Source organism: Cucurbita moschata, unplaced genomic scaffold (genome assembly GCF_002738365.1).
Source record: "Cucurbita moschata cultivar Rifu unplaced genomic scaffold, Cmos_1.0 Cmo_Scf00001, whole genome shotgun sequence".
In the NCBI taxonomy this organism is placed as follows: Eukaryota; Viridiplantae; Streptophyta; class Magnoliopsida; order Cucurbitales; family Cucurbitaceae; genus Cucurbita; species Cucurbita moschata.
In genome coordinates, this window is record NW_019268517.1 from 2,436,837 (window position 1) to 2,453,682 (window position 16,846).

General features: G+C 35.6%; 2 protein-coding genes across 4 annotated transcripts in view; both read right to left on the bottom strand.

The window, feature by feature from the left end:
* Positions 1-1,000: 1,000 nt before the first annotated feature.
* Positions 1,001-9,858, bottom strand: LOC111444816 (serine/threonine-protein kinase Aurora-3-like). 3 transcript variants are annotated; one of them, XM_023082891.1, is made up of 12 exons: positions 9,612-9,837; positions 8,861-9,103; positions 8,582-8,677; positions 8,180-8,394; positions 7,260-7,332; positions 7,063-7,166; positions 3,956-4,348; positions 3,587-3,701; positions 2,546-3,208; positions 2,115-2,192; positions 1,564-1,680; positions 1,001-1,397 (listed from the first exon to the last, which is right to left on the bottom strand). In XM_023082891.1, exons 1-12 carry the CDS (start codon positions 9,738-9,740, stop codon positions 1,137-1,139), a joined length of 2,487 nt encoding a protein of 828 aa, XP_022938659.1. In that variant the 5' UTR covers positions 9,741-9,837; the 3' UTR covers positions 1,001-1,136. The 3 variants fall into 3 exon arrangements, with proteins under 3 accessions (XP_022938659.1, XP_022938668.1, XP_022938676.1); XM_023082900.1 differs by lacking the exons at positions 7,063-7,166; positions 7,260-7,332; positions 8,180-8,394; ... (1 more) ...; positions 8,861-9,103; positions 9,612-9,837 and adding an exon at positions 4,968-5,403 and having other exon boundaries at positions 3,956-4,422; XM_023082908.1 differs by lacking the exons at positions 1,001-1,397; positions 1,564-1,680; positions 2,115-2,192; ... (1 more) ...; positions 3,587-3,701; positions 3,956-4,348 and adding an exon at positions 6,203-6,250 and having other exon boundaries at positions 9,612-9,858.
* Positions 9,859-11,143: 1,285 nt separating this feature from the next.
* LOC111444835 (spastin) overlaps positions 11,144-16,846 on the bottom strand; it is an 8,676-nt gene continuing 2,973 nt past the window's right edge. The window contains exons 7-14 of the mRNA XM_023082917.1: positions 16,297-16,412; positions 16,093-16,173; positions 15,210-15,333; positions 14,805-14,854; positions 14,026-14,116; positions 13,199-13,234; positions 12,516-12,613; positions 11,144-11,429 (exon numbers count right to left, since the gene is read on the bottom strand). Coding sequence (XP_022938685.1) covers positions 11,313-11,429; positions 12,516-12,613; positions 13,199-13,234; positions 14,026-14,116; positions 14,805-14,854; positions 15,210-15,333; positions 16,093-16,173; positions 16,297-16,412 — 713 coding nt within the window. The 3' untranslated portion in view covers positions 11,144-11,312. The remainder of the gene's footprint in view (positions 11,430-12,515; positions 12,614-13,198; positions 13,235-14,025; positions 14,117-14,804; positions 14,855-15,209; positions 15,334-16,092; positions 16,174-16,296; positions 16,413-16,846) is intronic.

A 16,846-nucleotide genomic window follows, 5' to 3' on the forward strand; every position in this document is an offset into this window, starting at 1 on the left:
CTCCAATTTTTTTTAAATAATTTAAAATTATTTTTTATTGTTAATATCATATTTCAAAAACACATTTAAATAATTTAAATAATACCTTTCCATTTTTTAAATAATTTAGAATTATTTTTTTTATCGTTAATACCATATTAAAATTAGCGTAAAATGTGTCGATTAATTCCTGTAAATGAAATTAGTCTGCTAAAAAACAAAAAATAAATAAAGTCGGAAAAAAATGGTAAATTATTAAAATTACGCTTAACAAATACTCGTAATTATAAATTAAAAGTATATTATATATATTGGACTAAGAATCAACATGAGAATAACCTACAACGTCAGTCACGATGACTATGATATTTGACTGAAATAAATCTGAACAAAGACATTTAAACACAAACTTTTCATTCGTGATTTTGAAATGATTAAAATAAGTTTTATCATATTTAAACTTGTTCTAAAACATGCTTTTTAATTCATATCGTCCAAATTGTTTTCAAATAATTAAAAACATGTTTGAGAGTAGTTTTGTAACATCCCAAGCCCACCTCTAACAAATATTATCCGCTTTGTCCTGTTAGGTATCGTAATCAGCCTCACAATTTTGAAATGTGTCTACTAGGGAGAGGTTTTCACATCCTTATAAGAAATGCTTCGTTCCCCTCTCCAACCGATGCGAGATCTCACCGATTTTCAGCACAACAAACATAATTAACTATTCCAAAATCACTCATAAACATACTATCAACTATGCAAAATCAACTTTTATGGTGCGAAAGTATAAAATCAAACACTAAGTGGATTTTAAACGATCAAAAACATGTTTGAAAGTAATTCCGATAAAAAAAAATCCGTCCAAACCACATATTTCAGTAGAGCTTTCTCATTTCTGTTCTACCATGCCAAAGAGGTTCCACACTCCAAAGTTCCAACAAGTACAAGAAAAAATTAAAATTTTCTGATCTAAATTGAAGCTTTAATCTTAACATCAACAATTGGATGAACACAAGCAAACCAAATGGAGAGAAGCAGATATAATTGAAACTTTCAAATAATCTGACATTGTTCTTCAAGCATTTCAGATGAACAGGAGGAAAAAAATGGTGTGATATGAAGTAAAAGGAGTATCAACCTCATAATAATCCACGCTAGTTTTCTTCAAGGACCTCTTTGTGTACATGCATGCATGTTGAGCTACAATATTTATAGTTGTACCGGTGGAAAGGAACCTTACCAGCTAGCGACGTACCGCAACAGGAACAGTTGATGTCCCCGGCTAACCCGGTTTTAGTCTGTGAGCTGTTTGGAATAGTCGACGAGGAACCATTGGTGGCTGCAGCTGCAGCCATGGCTGCGATTCTCCTCTCGGCAGCTGCTGCTCTCTTTTCACGCTCGGCAGCCTGTACCATCTGTAGATCGTTGCAGAGATTAGTAAAATATCGGGTAGGAAAGACTCGTTTAAGTCTATTTGGGAGCCACGCTCAAAGGATGGTATTGAAGAACACTATGATCCAATTTTCACAAACATGTACGCCAGCCTCTTGCTGGTTCAATTCAAACAGCTTAAAGAGTTACCTCTTTGGTAATCAGTTTTCCACTGGTTGATTCAGCTCGAGTATTCAAAATAGAGCCGATTCCTCTGCCGTGTTCCGCCTTCGCAGCTTTTTGAGATTCGGCAGCCTCGGCCTCGGCCTGCCAGCAATATTCAGCACACAGCTCAAACAACAAGGACAGAAAAGGCAAGAATCCGAATGAGTAACGAGACGTTGAAATTCAGTTTGGATATTATTCATAATCCTTGAGGTCTCTAAAGGCTTCAGAACACGGTGTCGACGTGAGATGTTTATAAAGGTTTTGGGTTCCCGGCCTAGGCCGAAAACTTAATAACTTAAAACCCTCTTTGTCGTCCGCATTGGCCTTGCAGTGCAGAACCATGGAGGTTAATAGGGAGTGAGCCAGGAATATAACGAAAGGAATTGTACTTCCGATACCCCGGTTACGAAAGATAACGTTCGGAACAATGGAAAATCAGTTCCCAATATAACCATTTAATCAAGAAAGGAGCACAGACTAGGGTCTCAACCAGTTTCAACATAAAATTAGAAACAAACCAATTAAACGCAAACCTGTGCTTTCTTGGCCTTTTCTTTCTTTAACTTCTTCAATTCCTTCGCTCGTGCCTTTCGCTTGGCATCTTTTTCTGCCTAAACAATCCCAAAAAAGGGAAAAAAATTGGTTCATCTCCATGAAAAACTGAATAAACATTTCAAGCCAACAAACAAATGTCTAAGAAGTGAAAGGAAGAACAATGGATGCGCCAAAATATCTTAGTTCTCGTATCGAACAGTATCGAACAGTTTTTAGTCCCGAAAGCATGAAATCTTTACCAAGTTTACCATCATTGCAACGTTTCTAAATAATAACGAAAACCAATCTATTTCAACAGCACGAGGGGACTTCTTGACGTATTTCAAATAGGAGAAGCTAAAACACAAGATATATGTATCTATACTATATAGAGTCATATCAAACAGCAGGAAGAACAGTTTTAAGTAACCTGCTTAGCAGCTTGTGATTCCTCCATTTCCTTGGTTAGCGCGCTCGGAACTTTAGCAGCATTCCAATCCCACTTATCAAGGTTTGAAGCCATGAACCTTCTGAAGCTATTTCGGACTTCCTTTTCAGTTGCTAGCATGTAAGGAGTCCGTCCTCGTTCGTCTTTGGCGCAAGGATCAAGACCCTGTTCAAGGAGTTCCAAAACCTTATCTGCATTTCCAGTCTGTGATGCTTCATGCAGAGGTGTAGTTATACAAGTACTTTCACTTTCACTCTCTCTAGTTATTGGATGTTCAACAGGTTCTTCAAGATGTGTACAAGCATCCTTTTCCAAGTCTCCAATAACTTTCGGTTCACCAATATCTTGGGTGCCATTGTCTGTTGTAACTACACTTGATGGTGAATTGTGCCCACTGGTGGACAATACTTCCTTATCTTCTACTTCATATGCTACTTGCACCAATTGTTCATAAACACGTCGAGCTTCTTTTAACGTAGGCCTTCGAACAGTCAAAGGAATATTCCGAACAGCAGAACGCTGATCGCTAAAATATGGCTTATCCCCATTAAAAAGTAATTGCCGGTTGTTTGAAGGAGCATAAATATAAACGCAAGAAGAAGCATTAAAATAGGACTTCCAAGCAGCTAGGAGATCTTGAATTTCCTACAAGATCAACAATTACAGTTCAGAAGCCAATTTAAACAAAACGTGATCCTGTCACAAACATGGTATAAAAATTAAATAAGCGTTCGAAACAAAAGATTGGGTTCATCGGTTTCACTCGGGAAAAAAAGAAGATTGGGTTCATTGCGGACATTAACTTTATATGAAACAAGAACATAAAAAGTATCTTCAAAACGGTTTCGCCCATAAAGCCTACCTATCTTCAAAAGAGAAACCGTTTGCATCAAGTTATTGAATTCAATTGTGAAATCATAGGAATTCATGGGTGTGAAAATGAATATTAAGCTAAAAAAAGAGGAAGAAAAGAGGAATGCATGAGTCGAGGCATTTTGTAGTCATCAATAAACTATATTACACCTTCTTCAACGCGAGTTCATTATGACGACGAAGAGAAGCCCCGGCAGAACTGATCGTTTTGCCACTTGCATCTTTTGATGACTGCTTCTTTCCAGACTTGGCTCTCACTACATATCTACATAATAAGAAGGTTTATATCTCATGTAAGGAAAGCACGCACAACAAGCACCAAAAACCAAATGGAAATTCAGAATATAAATGTCTTTTGATAATAGCAGCATTACTAATTTAAGGGCCAGGGTTACAAGTAAGAACAAAAGTATCATAGGTTACGTTTGATATGTCTGTTTTCATTGTTGACTGCACGATCGAAAGAAACAGACTGGAAACTATTAGAAGTGAAGAGCTAATAAAGAAGAGATTTCCAACCTGTGAAAGGTTTTATGAGCCACAACCGAGTTCCCGTCGAAAACACAACCGGCGAAGTGCCCACCACTTGCAAGCAACACTATCCGCAAATGGGTGCCATCTCTTGGCTCGTGATTTAGATATTTCAATCTCGCTATGACTTCATTCTCTCTAAGATTTTGTGAATGAATACCATTACCGCCAACCGATGTTTTATCATCCTCATACGAAATACTATCCAACTCATTTATGAGCAAACACTTCCAAACCGAAACTCTTTCACCTGTTTGAAGATGAACGAACAACTTCTTCTTGTTCACACTATCATTTGTTACCTTAGACCCTTCATTACGAGGGTAAATCTCCTTCTCTGTTTCGTCCTCTGATCCAGAAATACTTGACACATCAAAGTCTCTGAAAGAATCAGATGTCAGCTCATCAAAATCATCCTCCTTCACAATATTCTTGCCAGCAATGCTTAGCTTCACCTAATATTTAGTTATAGCACAGTAAATACTTCGAAAACGAAGAAAACAAGAAATCATTCACTTCATCAAACATGTCAACAAAGAATTCAGCTTAATTGCTATGAACATTTAAGACAAATCGTTGAACCCGATGGTTAAATTGAGAGCAGGAAGAAAAGAGGGACTCAATTCTAACTAGAGGGATGGAACGAATTAGAAATGAGGGACAATTACTCTTGTTTTGTCTTGGATTAGATGAATTATATTAACAAGTTGAGATTTAAAATAAACTTTCCTGAAAAATTCAGGCTCCGTTTTGGCTAAACCAGAGCAGATATTGTTTCTAATTCCATAATTAATCAAATCGTCAATGAATCAACTATTAACCCAATTTTGATTCCGACGAGTAAAAACCTGAACGATTTAAGGGGAAACAAAACGTTGATGGTCCAGAGTTCATTCCCAGACACGATAATCAAATTTACAAAACACTCTACTCAGTCAACTTGTTCAATAGGGGAAAAACTGCAATTCAAATAGCAAGCAGAAGAACCAGCAAAGTTTACATTGAACCGGTGGAGGTCGGATTTGAAGTGCGAACGCTGGTCGAGGAGGGATTCGAACTCGGCCTTGCATGTGTTGCAGGTCCATCTTTGGGCAACGGAACTTTCTTTGAAATCCCTAGAATTCTGCTCCGAATCGACTGGATTTTCTGCGCTTGAGCTGTAGCTGCCGCTGGTTGATGAGGTGTATGAATGTGGAGAACGAAGGAGTTTGCAGGAAGCGAATAAGTCCGGCGGGACGTTGAAGATAGAACGGTTCCGTTTCTCCGGCGGAACGCTTGGGGTACTGCTAACGTCGACGACGGCGGCGGCGGGATTGGTCTCCATGGCCGTATTGTCGAGTTCCTTGAGAAATTGAGATGAGAGCCTTTCTTTGGACGAAAATTAAAAGAACGATTACAAATTTAATCTCTTTAATTCCAACCTATGGGTCTAAGTTAAAATAGGTTGGAATTAAAGTTGGAATTAAAGATATCTATGGGTCAAGCTACCCTGATTCACAATCCAACTTATTTAAATCGATAATGGAAAAGAGAGAAAACGAGACTGGATATGAAAATTATCTTGTCCCCGATTATATATATATATAACTTATTTACTGAATAAATAAATATATTTTTTCTCGTGGGATAATGAGTATAGCTGTCTCTTAATGAAGTCCTTGTGCATTGGGTCGACTTGTCGGTATTTCTTGCATTTCGTCCCAAGAGACACCCATTTTAGTCCAACCGATTAGCGGTTATAGGACATGGTACAGTATCATTGAGATCTCATGGGGCATGTCATCCTCCGTTAGATTTGATTGGACGCATGTTATATCCCGATCTCACTATTAATAAATATTATCTACTTTGACCTTTTTACATAGAGTCATCAATCTCACCGTTTTAAATCGAGATTTTTCATATTTTGAAAACTGCTGCATCTTTTTTCATCTTCTAGTACTGAGTTTGTTTTACTCGTGGTGCATATTTAGGGAGAAGATTAAGGCCACGGAAGGCTGATGAAGCCACAATGACCGTGCTGAGGATGGCGATGAAAACAGAGCAGAATCGGGCAGAAATCGACGAGGTATCAGCTCCGGTGACGCCGTCGATAAACCTCGTTTGTTCATCGGTTGGCTAATTGCAGGAGCTTCAGCAGCAGATTCTTATTCACACGCACCTGGCTGCTGGTCTGCGTGTTCCTACTCACCTTCTCGTTCCTGTTTGGAAGAGTGTCGCTACGACGATGGGGTGCTTGGACATGGGTTTATATATAATATGTTTTGCTTTTGGAGCTATCAGCTGCAAGCATGGAAGATATCAATATACAAACTTCACCTTACTGTTCTTGATTGGCTGGGATTAGTTGGCCAAATGTCCTTATCGTACAAAAATTAATGAAATTATAAACTCAACTTGAAATTGCAAAAATGGTGGAATAAAATCTAGAAGTCATTATCATTGGTAGCCGTATATAAAGTTCAAGTTTTCGTTAAATTATGGATATATTAACCCAAATTGATCCAACTCATTACAAAGATGTGCTCGTTTTTCTTATATTCTACATTTCCAAATACTTCAAAGATGTGAGACATCAAATTAAACAACTAAGATTAGATTGAGGTCGACTCCATTGGTAAGATCTAATCAAGACGAGACCAAATGAGATTGACTAAGATTGATCATCATATCTCGAACTCGAAACCTCTAGAAATCGCACTAGAGAAGCCTGTGAGGTCAACTCTATTGGTAAGATCTAATCAAGACGAGACCAATTAAGATTGACTAAGACTGATCATCATATCTCGAACTCGAAACTCTAGAAATTGCACTAGAGAAGCCTGTGAGGTCGACTCTATTGGTAAGATCTAATCAAGACGAGACCAATTGAGATTGGCTAAGATTGATTATCATATCTCGAACTCGAAACCTCTAGAAATCGCACTAGGGAAGCCTGTATCACTGTGAGAATGCGACTAACAACTTTTCCCAACATTTTGATTAAATCATGAATGCTACATGACATAGAGATTACACACAGATATTCACTAAACCCCATTTATATGAAGAGGCATGAGCAAGAGAAATTAGTTAAGAGTGAAGAGATGTTCTACCTGCTGCTACTGCAAATACCAGATGGATCTGCATTCATGATTATCCAGGGATGCTCCACTATCTTCTGAAGTGAAAGTCTTCTAGAGGAATCCTTCACCAAGAGCTGTGTAAAATTTTCATATAATCAGAACCATACTAGAAGTATGCATGTCATTCCTACTCCTACCAAATAAAGACATTCACAAGGTTAACTAACCCGGCCAATTAGATCTTTTGCTTCGGAAGAAACGTGAGGGGTCGAGGGAAAATTCAAGTCGACCTTCATTATCCTGCATATATGACACAGGCCCAAACAACTATTTATAATCTCGAGAAAAAATAAAATGTAACACTTTCTCGTATTTTTTATAAATCGCATTCTTACCTTTTCTAAAAATTGAGTTATTTATTCGAAGTTCTCCAAGTTCTGGTTGAGAGATTAACCCATACTACATACATTTTCTAACCTTCGAGCTGAAACCCTATTAGATGAAATTCTAGAACCTAAACAACTTAGTTGAGAGCTCCGTGACCAATTATAAACGGAAGGTCCACCAATGCTTGATAGGACATTCCCACCCTATCCATTTATTTCTCCCTCGTTACACTAATGAGTTGTTACTAATTCATTCAAGGAAGGCATAGATCCCCACCCACTTCATTGTTTTATTAGTGCAGGTGTTCGTCAATGATGAAAGCCGCTAAGGATTAAATTTACACTAGAACATTTTAACCTTAAAAATTTTGAGTAGAATTTATTTAATCTATTGGATGAAATCTAGAAACAACTTAGTTGAGAGCTCTGTGACCAATTATAAACGGAAGGTCCACCAATGATTGATAGGTCATTTCCATCCTATCCGTTTATTTCTCCCTCGTTACACTAATGAGTTGTTACTGATTCATTCAAGGAAGGCATAGATCCCCACCCACTTCTTTGTCTTATTAGTGCAGGTGTTCGTGAATGATGAAAGCCGCTAAGGATTAAATTTACACCCGAACATTTTAACCAATGCTAATGTGTTATATATAAGTATCCTAATAAAAATGAACGACATGAGAAAGTAAGCAGTAGCCACTCTTTAATGAAGATAAGGATCTTAAGTCCGTGTTCCTTTTGCAAATTATATGTCTAACCTTTTAAACGTGTCGCTTTGACTTTCAGCTTCAAATGGAGGCACTCCATAAAGGAACTCATAGCAGAGAATGCCCAAAGTCCAATTATCTACTGCATAGTCGTGAGCTTTATTCTCCACCATTTCTGGGGCTAAATAATCCAGAGTTCCACACATGGTATGTCTCTTGCTTCTCGACTGTACAGACCATCCAAAATCTGCAATTTTCAGCCGGCCCTACAAATACAACATGATTATACACGCAGAAAAGCATATAATATTTTCTTTCTCTATGATCTACAAAGTGCAGTGAAATCTGGATTCTACCTCCAGGATAAAACGAGGGTTTTACTAAGGTTTTGAAAAAATCATGCGAAGAAACATTTTCTAAGCTGTGGAATGACAAAAAGAGGAGAATTTATACCTCATGATCAAGCAGCAAATTTTCTGGCTTAATATCCCTGTGAATCACATGCTTCTCATGGCAGTATGCCAATGCTTGTGTGAGACTTAAAATGTACTGAAATTCACAAGAAACAAACATAAATAACCTTCAGATAACGATATATAAGGACTAGGTTTAAGTTGTTTTTGAGACAATTTCATGAATTTTTGTTTCTGGCTCAATCTTCTAGTATATTTTACTTCAGCATCTTCAGTTCAAAGTAACAAGTTCACAACGATAGAGAGAATGGAATATTACGGTGGCAGCTTGCTGCTCGCTGAGATGACCACTTTTCCTAAGCTCCCTATAAAGCTCACCGCGGTGAGCGTATTCCAATATCAAGAAAATACGTTCAGCATCATGAAACCATCCATAGAGGCGCAGGATGTTGGGGTGCCGAAGACTGGTTTGGATCTCCATCTCTCTCCTCAACTGATGATGAATCCTGTACTTCTCCATCTGCTCCTTGAAAATTACCTTCAGTGCCACTATATACTTGCTCTGAAAATCAAATCGGAGCTCCTAAGGTCAAACCAAAATCTAGATATGCAATCTCAAGTTTGGAAAAAAGAAAAAAAATACTAAAGAAATTCATGTTTATTTTAATGCAAAATGGACTGCAGAGATTAAAAGTTGTGTTTATACGATAAATCGTACACTATCGCTATTCTGTGTAAAGTAAAATGAATGAAAATCAAACTGTTCGGTCATCGAGAATTGATAGCACTGAGTAGCTATAATAATTTCCAGAAAAAGAGACTTAGCAATCTCTGCTTGATTCGCCAGAATAAAGAAGAGAAAATGCAAAATCATATCATATCACTTCTATCCGGCAAAATCCACATGCAGTCGCAAAATGACGAAATTCCGTTCAGATTTAGCAGCTATAGAGTAAACCAGAACAAAATATAGTCATTCAAAAATCAAACAAAGAACCGAAGGTCTAAAGATCTAGAATCACCAAAAAAAACTGTAGAACATTTCAAGAAGAATCAAACAGAAAACGAACCTTGACTTCTCTTGCTAGATAGACTCTGCCGAATTTTCCTTTGCCAAGGGGCTTTCCTACATCGAAGTCTTGCAAGGACCATTGCCGCTTTGGAGTTCCATTCTCTTCCTTCATCAGAGATTTTTTCATCGATTCGCAACTGTGAGAACACAGCAAAGCGAGGGAACTGGGGACGTTGGACGAAAATTCGAACGGAATGAATTTGAATTCCTATGCCCGTCGAACCCTCTTAAACGCACCGTTTCATCCTCCGTTCCCTCCTACCTTCATTATTTTGAACCAAAATCCTTGGCTCCATATTGTTAGTGCGAGCCCGCACTATTATTATTATTTTTAATAAATAAAAATTAAAACATTAAAACATTTTTTAAACTTTATTTATCTTTAACCATTAAATTTAATGGTGGCGTGCTAAAAAAATCTTTCTTTTTTTTTTAATTTCAAAATATCCTTTTCATAATATGCTTATTAACTCTGTTCATTTTAATTTTTAATATTTTTAAAATCTATTTTAATTGTATAACTAAAATTGGATTGCAGTAAAATATTTAATATAAAATCTCATTTATATGTAAAAAAAATATTTATTGACCCCTTTGGGTTCAATAGTAGTTATTGTCATTACTTTTAGTTAGATATTCAAATAAAATAAAAAATAAAAAAGTTATTAAGTTGATTCACATAAAAAAAAAAAAAAGTGGAAATAGTTGTTTTAAAAATAAAATTAATAATTACCCTTTAAATTTATTTTTTAAAAAGATAAATAAAACATCAACATGGGCAAGTTTAAAAGTTAATAATTTGATAATATTATAAATATATTTCATCAAATATATATGTTGAACTAAAAAAATATTTCATGAATAAATATATTAATGGAAGAGATAATAATTAAATAATAATAATAATAATAATCGAAAATTTTAAAAATTGTTATTATTTAAGTAAAATGATAATAATAATAATAAATGTTATCGGAAGCGCCGAAGAATTCATACTTAATTAAATAAAAATGATATGAAATATTATATTAAATATCTTAAACTTAAAATATATGATATAAACCAAGAGACATCAATCATACAATATGCTTCAATGAAAATGTGAAAAAAATATTGTTGAAATTATCCAAAGATATTTCAATTCATGTTGGAGAAGGATGAAATTTCATGTTATAAATTTTGGGTGAATTACAAATTATTGTAATTTAAAGTTGTTGCATTTCATTAATGTATTTTAAGACTTTTTATTTATGGTCCTTGAATGTTAACATTCTGGTATGTCTTTAATAGTTTCATTTTGTGGCTATATAAAGCCATAAAGCCTGTAGAATCATTCAAACTCGACATGATCAATCTTGCTTGTGGAGTAATTTGAATCTCAAACAAGTGTTCTTCCGTTGAGATATTCGATCGACAAGAATCATTTAAGCTTAGACATGATCGATCTTGCTTGTGGAGTGATTCGAATCTCAAACTATGTTCTTGTCTTGAGATATTAGATCAACAAAGTAATCCGTTCCATACTTTCCCTTGGGTTAATTTCCATATCAATATATTTCGTAATTATTTTTTAATTAATTCACTAAACAAGAAAACAAAGAATCGAGCTATTTAGAAGTTTGTTTGAAGGTTAAGGCATTCCAGTGTTTACTTCACAACAACAGCTGCCTCTAACATACACTGAATATTTCTTCATTGTCTAATTGGATCCAAAACTTTGGTTCCATTGTTCAAGCTCCTGCCACCTGCTTTTGTTTAGACTGGGCCTGATCACTTTCATTGCCTCCTGGAAATCTTCGTACTTCAATGATCTTATCTGGTGCACAAAAGATATAAATTTTCAGATTTAGACACAATGCTTGCATGAGATTACCCTGTATTAGAGCTAAGATTATGATATGATAATCGAAGTTTAATGATCTCGAATGTGCAAAATGAAAGGATACAAGTCTCAGGCAAGTTCAAAATGTCCAAGTCTCTCCGAACAAGCTACTATAAAACGCATACTACTAATCTGCTTCTATATAATCACTCTAATGCATGATATTACCCTGTAACAGGTAAGATTACGATATGATTATCGAAGTTTAATGACTCGAATGCGCAAAATGAGAGGAAATGAGACAAGTCTCAGGCAGTTCAAAATGCACGAGTCTCTCCGAACAAGCTACTATAAAACGCACACTTCTTATCTCATTCTATGTAATCACTCTAATGCATGATATTACCCTGTAACAGGTAAGATTATGATATGATAATTGAATTTTAATGATCTCGAATGCGCAAAATGAGAGGAAAGGAGACAAGTCTCAGGCAGTTCAAAATGCCCAAGTCTCTCCGAACAAGCTACTATAAAACGCACACTTCTTATCTCATTCTATTTAATCACTCTAATGCATGATATTACCCTGTAACAGGTAAGATTATGATATGATAATCGAAGTTTAATGACTCGAATGCGCAAAATGAGAGGAAATGAGACAAGTTTCAGGCAGTTCAAAATGCACGAGTCTCTCCGAACAAGCTACTATAAAACGCACACTTCTTATCTCATTCTATTTAATCACTCTAATGCATGATATTACCCTGTAACAGGTAAGATTATGATATGATAATCGAAGTTTAATGACTCGAATGCGCAAAATGAGAGGAAATGAGACAAGTTTCAGGCAGTTCAAAATGCACGAGTCTCTCCGAACAAGCTACTATAAAACGCACACTACTACTCATCTGCTTCTATATAGTCAATCTAAGGGAATTAGACAGTTTTTGCATGATATTACACCGTAACAGATAAGATTATCTGATTAACAAGTCAACTTCAGAGTTCTTTTTATTAGTATCAGTGAGTGTCGGGCCAGTTCACAGAGTTCAAAAGTATAACAGTTTTTATGTTAGTCACCTGATCTGCCTTTACTGTGAGAATGTTCCCACCTAGCTCCCTAATTGGCATCATTGCAGCTTCCTCGCACAAGGCCTGTAGATCACTTCCAGAGTATCCTGTACATGTAAATAATACCATGAGATTTTTTTTTTTTTTTTTGGCTCGAGATCCAAGTCGTTAAGATTCACTCTCCAACGGGATGGGGTTTTATCTATTATGTGAAGAACCTGGTAAGAGAACTCAAAAGGTTTTCCAGGATACGAGTTTAAGAGGGAGGAAACTCCGAGTGTGGCGTCTGTTTCTAGCTTTTTTCAGGGCATTCCTATGTAACCATGTTCTTGATCACTAACCATGAGAGTTCCTACTTGCAAATGTTCCTTATTTGTTCTGCTAAATCCAGTCAGATACTCGGAACAAATACTTCCTTTTGTTTTGATACCCGAAAAAGTAAAAGTGACCGAGATGCAAGGGAAAAACTTTTGTTTAACATTTCCGGATTTCAGCATGGCCATTCTAGTTCTAACTTCTAACGTCTGTGTTCTTATTCTTAATAGAAGTTTGGTTTCTTATTTAAAAGTAAATAGCTCTGAATGTTTCCCACGTGCACAAAGACTCCGTCCACGCTGTTCTTAAAGTCACGCAGATTTCTCGACTAGTGAAGTACTGAAAGGTTACAAAATTTAGGGAAAGAAGTATAGTACCTTCAGTCTGTGTAACTAGTCTCTCTAGATCTCTACCTGTTAAGGAAAATGAGGTATGTATGTTAATCAAAGTAAATTAGCAAAAAATATATATATATATAAAGGTTTGGCAGAAGGGATAAACATATAGAGCGGAAGAACACATTCCATTAGAAAATGAAAGCATGATCGACAATGCAATATAAGCAATTGATCAGAACATGACATACAATTCTAAATAGCACACTAAATTAATCAATCAGATCTCAAAAGTATTGTCCTTCCGAGCATAGCTCATTGAATAAGTTACCAATTACCATTCTAAAAGTTGATGGTTCAATCCCCACCCCACGATTGTTGAACAAAAATCGCTTGGAAGTATTAATTACAGTAAAAGGCTGAATTTGGATGAACATAGATGACAATTATGAAATAGTCAATAGGTATGGGCTTGTGGTACTGTTAACCGGGCGGAGAGAGGTATTTGAAGTTCACAGTCATAACCATTAGCTAACATGCAAACTGACCAATCCCATAGGACCATCACCCTATTGCCTTACAATAAAGAGTTAAAACTATTGAATATTTAATATTTGGTAAGTCACTACTCACTACCATAATTTCAACTCATAAACTTACATAAAAGTTTACAACTTCCTTCAGCCACTTAGCAGACTTTACAATGTTTATGGAATCAAATAACTTTTTTTTAGTGATATATACACATTTTCGTGAAAAGAGAAGAGAAGGGCAGGCGGTGGTGTTAGAGAACATAAAATATTTACAATAAAGTAGTAAATTTTTTAAGGGAATATCTCACGGGAACTTCACTAAAACCTCATTCTTACTTGGTAGAGAAAATGACTGTCCCTTGAGCTTGTGCTTGAGAAGAAGTCTTCTACCGTTTCCATCTGGCAAGGGAATGTAAATTCTCTTCACCTGTATTATTATTATTAGTAGTAGTAGTACTATTGACTACATAGAAAGCATTTAGTGAAGTAAACTCCATAAAGGATGTTGTGTTTGGCTAATGTAATAGCTATGTTCGTCGCACTAACCAAATATGCATGCCCACATGAGAGTGTGCGAATGAGAAAAAGAGAGAGCATTTTCATATTGACATGTTCTTGCTCATCTTCAAAAATATTTTTAATCAGTGTGTAATAATGATTTTTGTAGAACTAAAAACTCTTTAACATTTCCATCTACTCAGAATTCAAAACTGAGTACAGACTATATTATGATCATTAACTTAAATAGTCACATAACTCATCTGTGATCTCAAAACTTTGATCTCATGGGCAAATATCAGGGCGTTTTGACCACTAATAAACCCAGCCTTGGGGCAGCCTACGATAAAAACAACATACATGGGATCTATTTACTTCAATTGATAGTTCTTGGAAAGAAGTCTAGGATACCCTTATATTAAATACTTCTTTGTGGGATTCTATTACTCGGGACTTTTGTAATTATCATCTTGGTTTGATTCTTTTGGAGTGGAGTCCCCTTATTTGATAGGACTCCTCTGGTTTAACTCTTTTTTACGCCATTTTTTTTCTCAATGACGACTTGGTTTCTCATTAAAAACAAAAAAACAAAACAGAGAACCATTAAGTTTACATACCAATCTCCTGAGAACTGCATCATCCAGTTCTTGTGGCTTATTAGTAGCACCTGCACAAAAGCATAAGACCTTGAATATCGGATGGAAAAAAGAAAAACATAAAAAGCAACCTAGCAAAAAACCAAATGGTTATCAAATGCGGTTTTAGAGATTAAAAGTCAATAGTTACATTTTGTTCACTTTTGCTTAATGTGTAATAATGTACATTACAGTTGTGAGATGTAGCATAAGAATTTATTTGTAACAAATCTAAAACTTTTCTTTAAAAAACGGGTAAATAATACAGAAGTATATTTTTTCAATAAATTTAGAGCATCAAACGCACGTGGAGCACAAATGTAAATATGCTAACAAAACCAATGAATTGCCTAAGGAGGAATAGCATTTAGCTCTACCAAAGCTTACCAATAACGATTACGAGATCAGTAGAATTGGATGTTACTCCATCAAACTGTACTAGAAACTCAGACTTCAGCCTCCTGCTAGCTTCATTTTCATTAGCATGTCTTGTTGACATTACACTATCAATCTGTACAGTCAAATGAAAAAAGAAAAGCAGAATGTCATCAATGATGTTGCACAAAGCAAATAACCTGCCAAATAAACCATTGATTGCTTGGCATTCGAAAACACAGGTGGAGGTATGCTTAGCATTTATTAATTCCATACTATTATTATTGTCAACATGAAGTACATATTTTGTCTAAAGGAGAAGCATTTGAAAGGCACCTTCAGTTAGCAGCATTTTGTCTAAGGTCGTTTCTTTCCAGATCACTTACATGGTTTTTTAGTCATTTTACATGCCATTCTGTACATCACGTCTCCTTACTATACTGAAATTTCGACAAACTAACCAGACTTTGCAGGTCAAGGAGATTCTAATATGAACAAAGGGAGAAAATTTTCGAGGACTAAACAATTCTACTAAATTTTGAAATAGTTAATAACAAGAATGAAATTTATGTGAAATGTTATCAACCCATAGTAAAGGTAATAACAAAATATGCACAAATATATAAATATAATAGCTCAAGTTTCAAGTTCTCTGGTTGTAATGGCAGAAAGCAACTCAGCATAGTAGGAAAAAAAAAACTATTTTCAGCATACAAAAGTTCATTTGTTGCCATCTAACATTTTAAAAGCATTCTGTGATTTATCTAGTTTCATGTCAACAACCAAAAACTACAATGCACTCAAAACAAAACTAAACAGAAGAATTAAGCATACAAAAATAATGTACTATTAACTCATCCTTAAAATAATCGTTTAGCAAGAGAATGAGACATACTTCATCCATGAAAATTACGGAGGGCTGCCTGGACTTAGCAACCATGAAGAGAGTCCGTACAAGTTTTTCACTTTCCCCTACCTTAGAGCAAATACAACTGATTAAAATTTGCACAGAAAAATAACAGAAAGGGATCAAGGGAAATGCATGAAAGAATTTTTTCCACAAGGAAAATATAATTCTTGAAATGGAATTGAGGCATACCCATTTTGATGTTAAGGATGCAGCAGACACGTTAAAAAAAGTAGCTTCTGATTCTGAAGCTACGGCTTTAGCAAGCATAGTCTTCCCATTACCGGGGGGACCAAAGAGAAGAAGACCTGAGGAAACATGTGTTAATGTTGGATCCACAAAAACAGTTAATGAGATTAAATTCCCAAAAATCTCCAGAAGCTCGGCTCTAACACGTTGTAAACTTTAAAGAAAGGGTGAACTCGTAAGAAGAGGAGGTACTTGACATGTTTTTATGGAAGTAAAAGAATAGATGAAAAATATTGAAATGAATATGTTAAAAACTTAAGATTGTGCTGATATCATGGTATATTACAGAGAAAGATGATTGCTATGCTAATTTGACAAATACTTCTAAACATAAGTACCCCCGAGCCATCCATAAAATAAAAAGGTCTTTTCACAGGAGGTCTCCACAAATATAAGTTATGAAACTACATGTGTTAATAAAATTTAAGATCGATTTGGTCATCAGATGGAGGACTGAAAAATCCAACTAATGGGGAGGGGGGGGGGGGGGGGG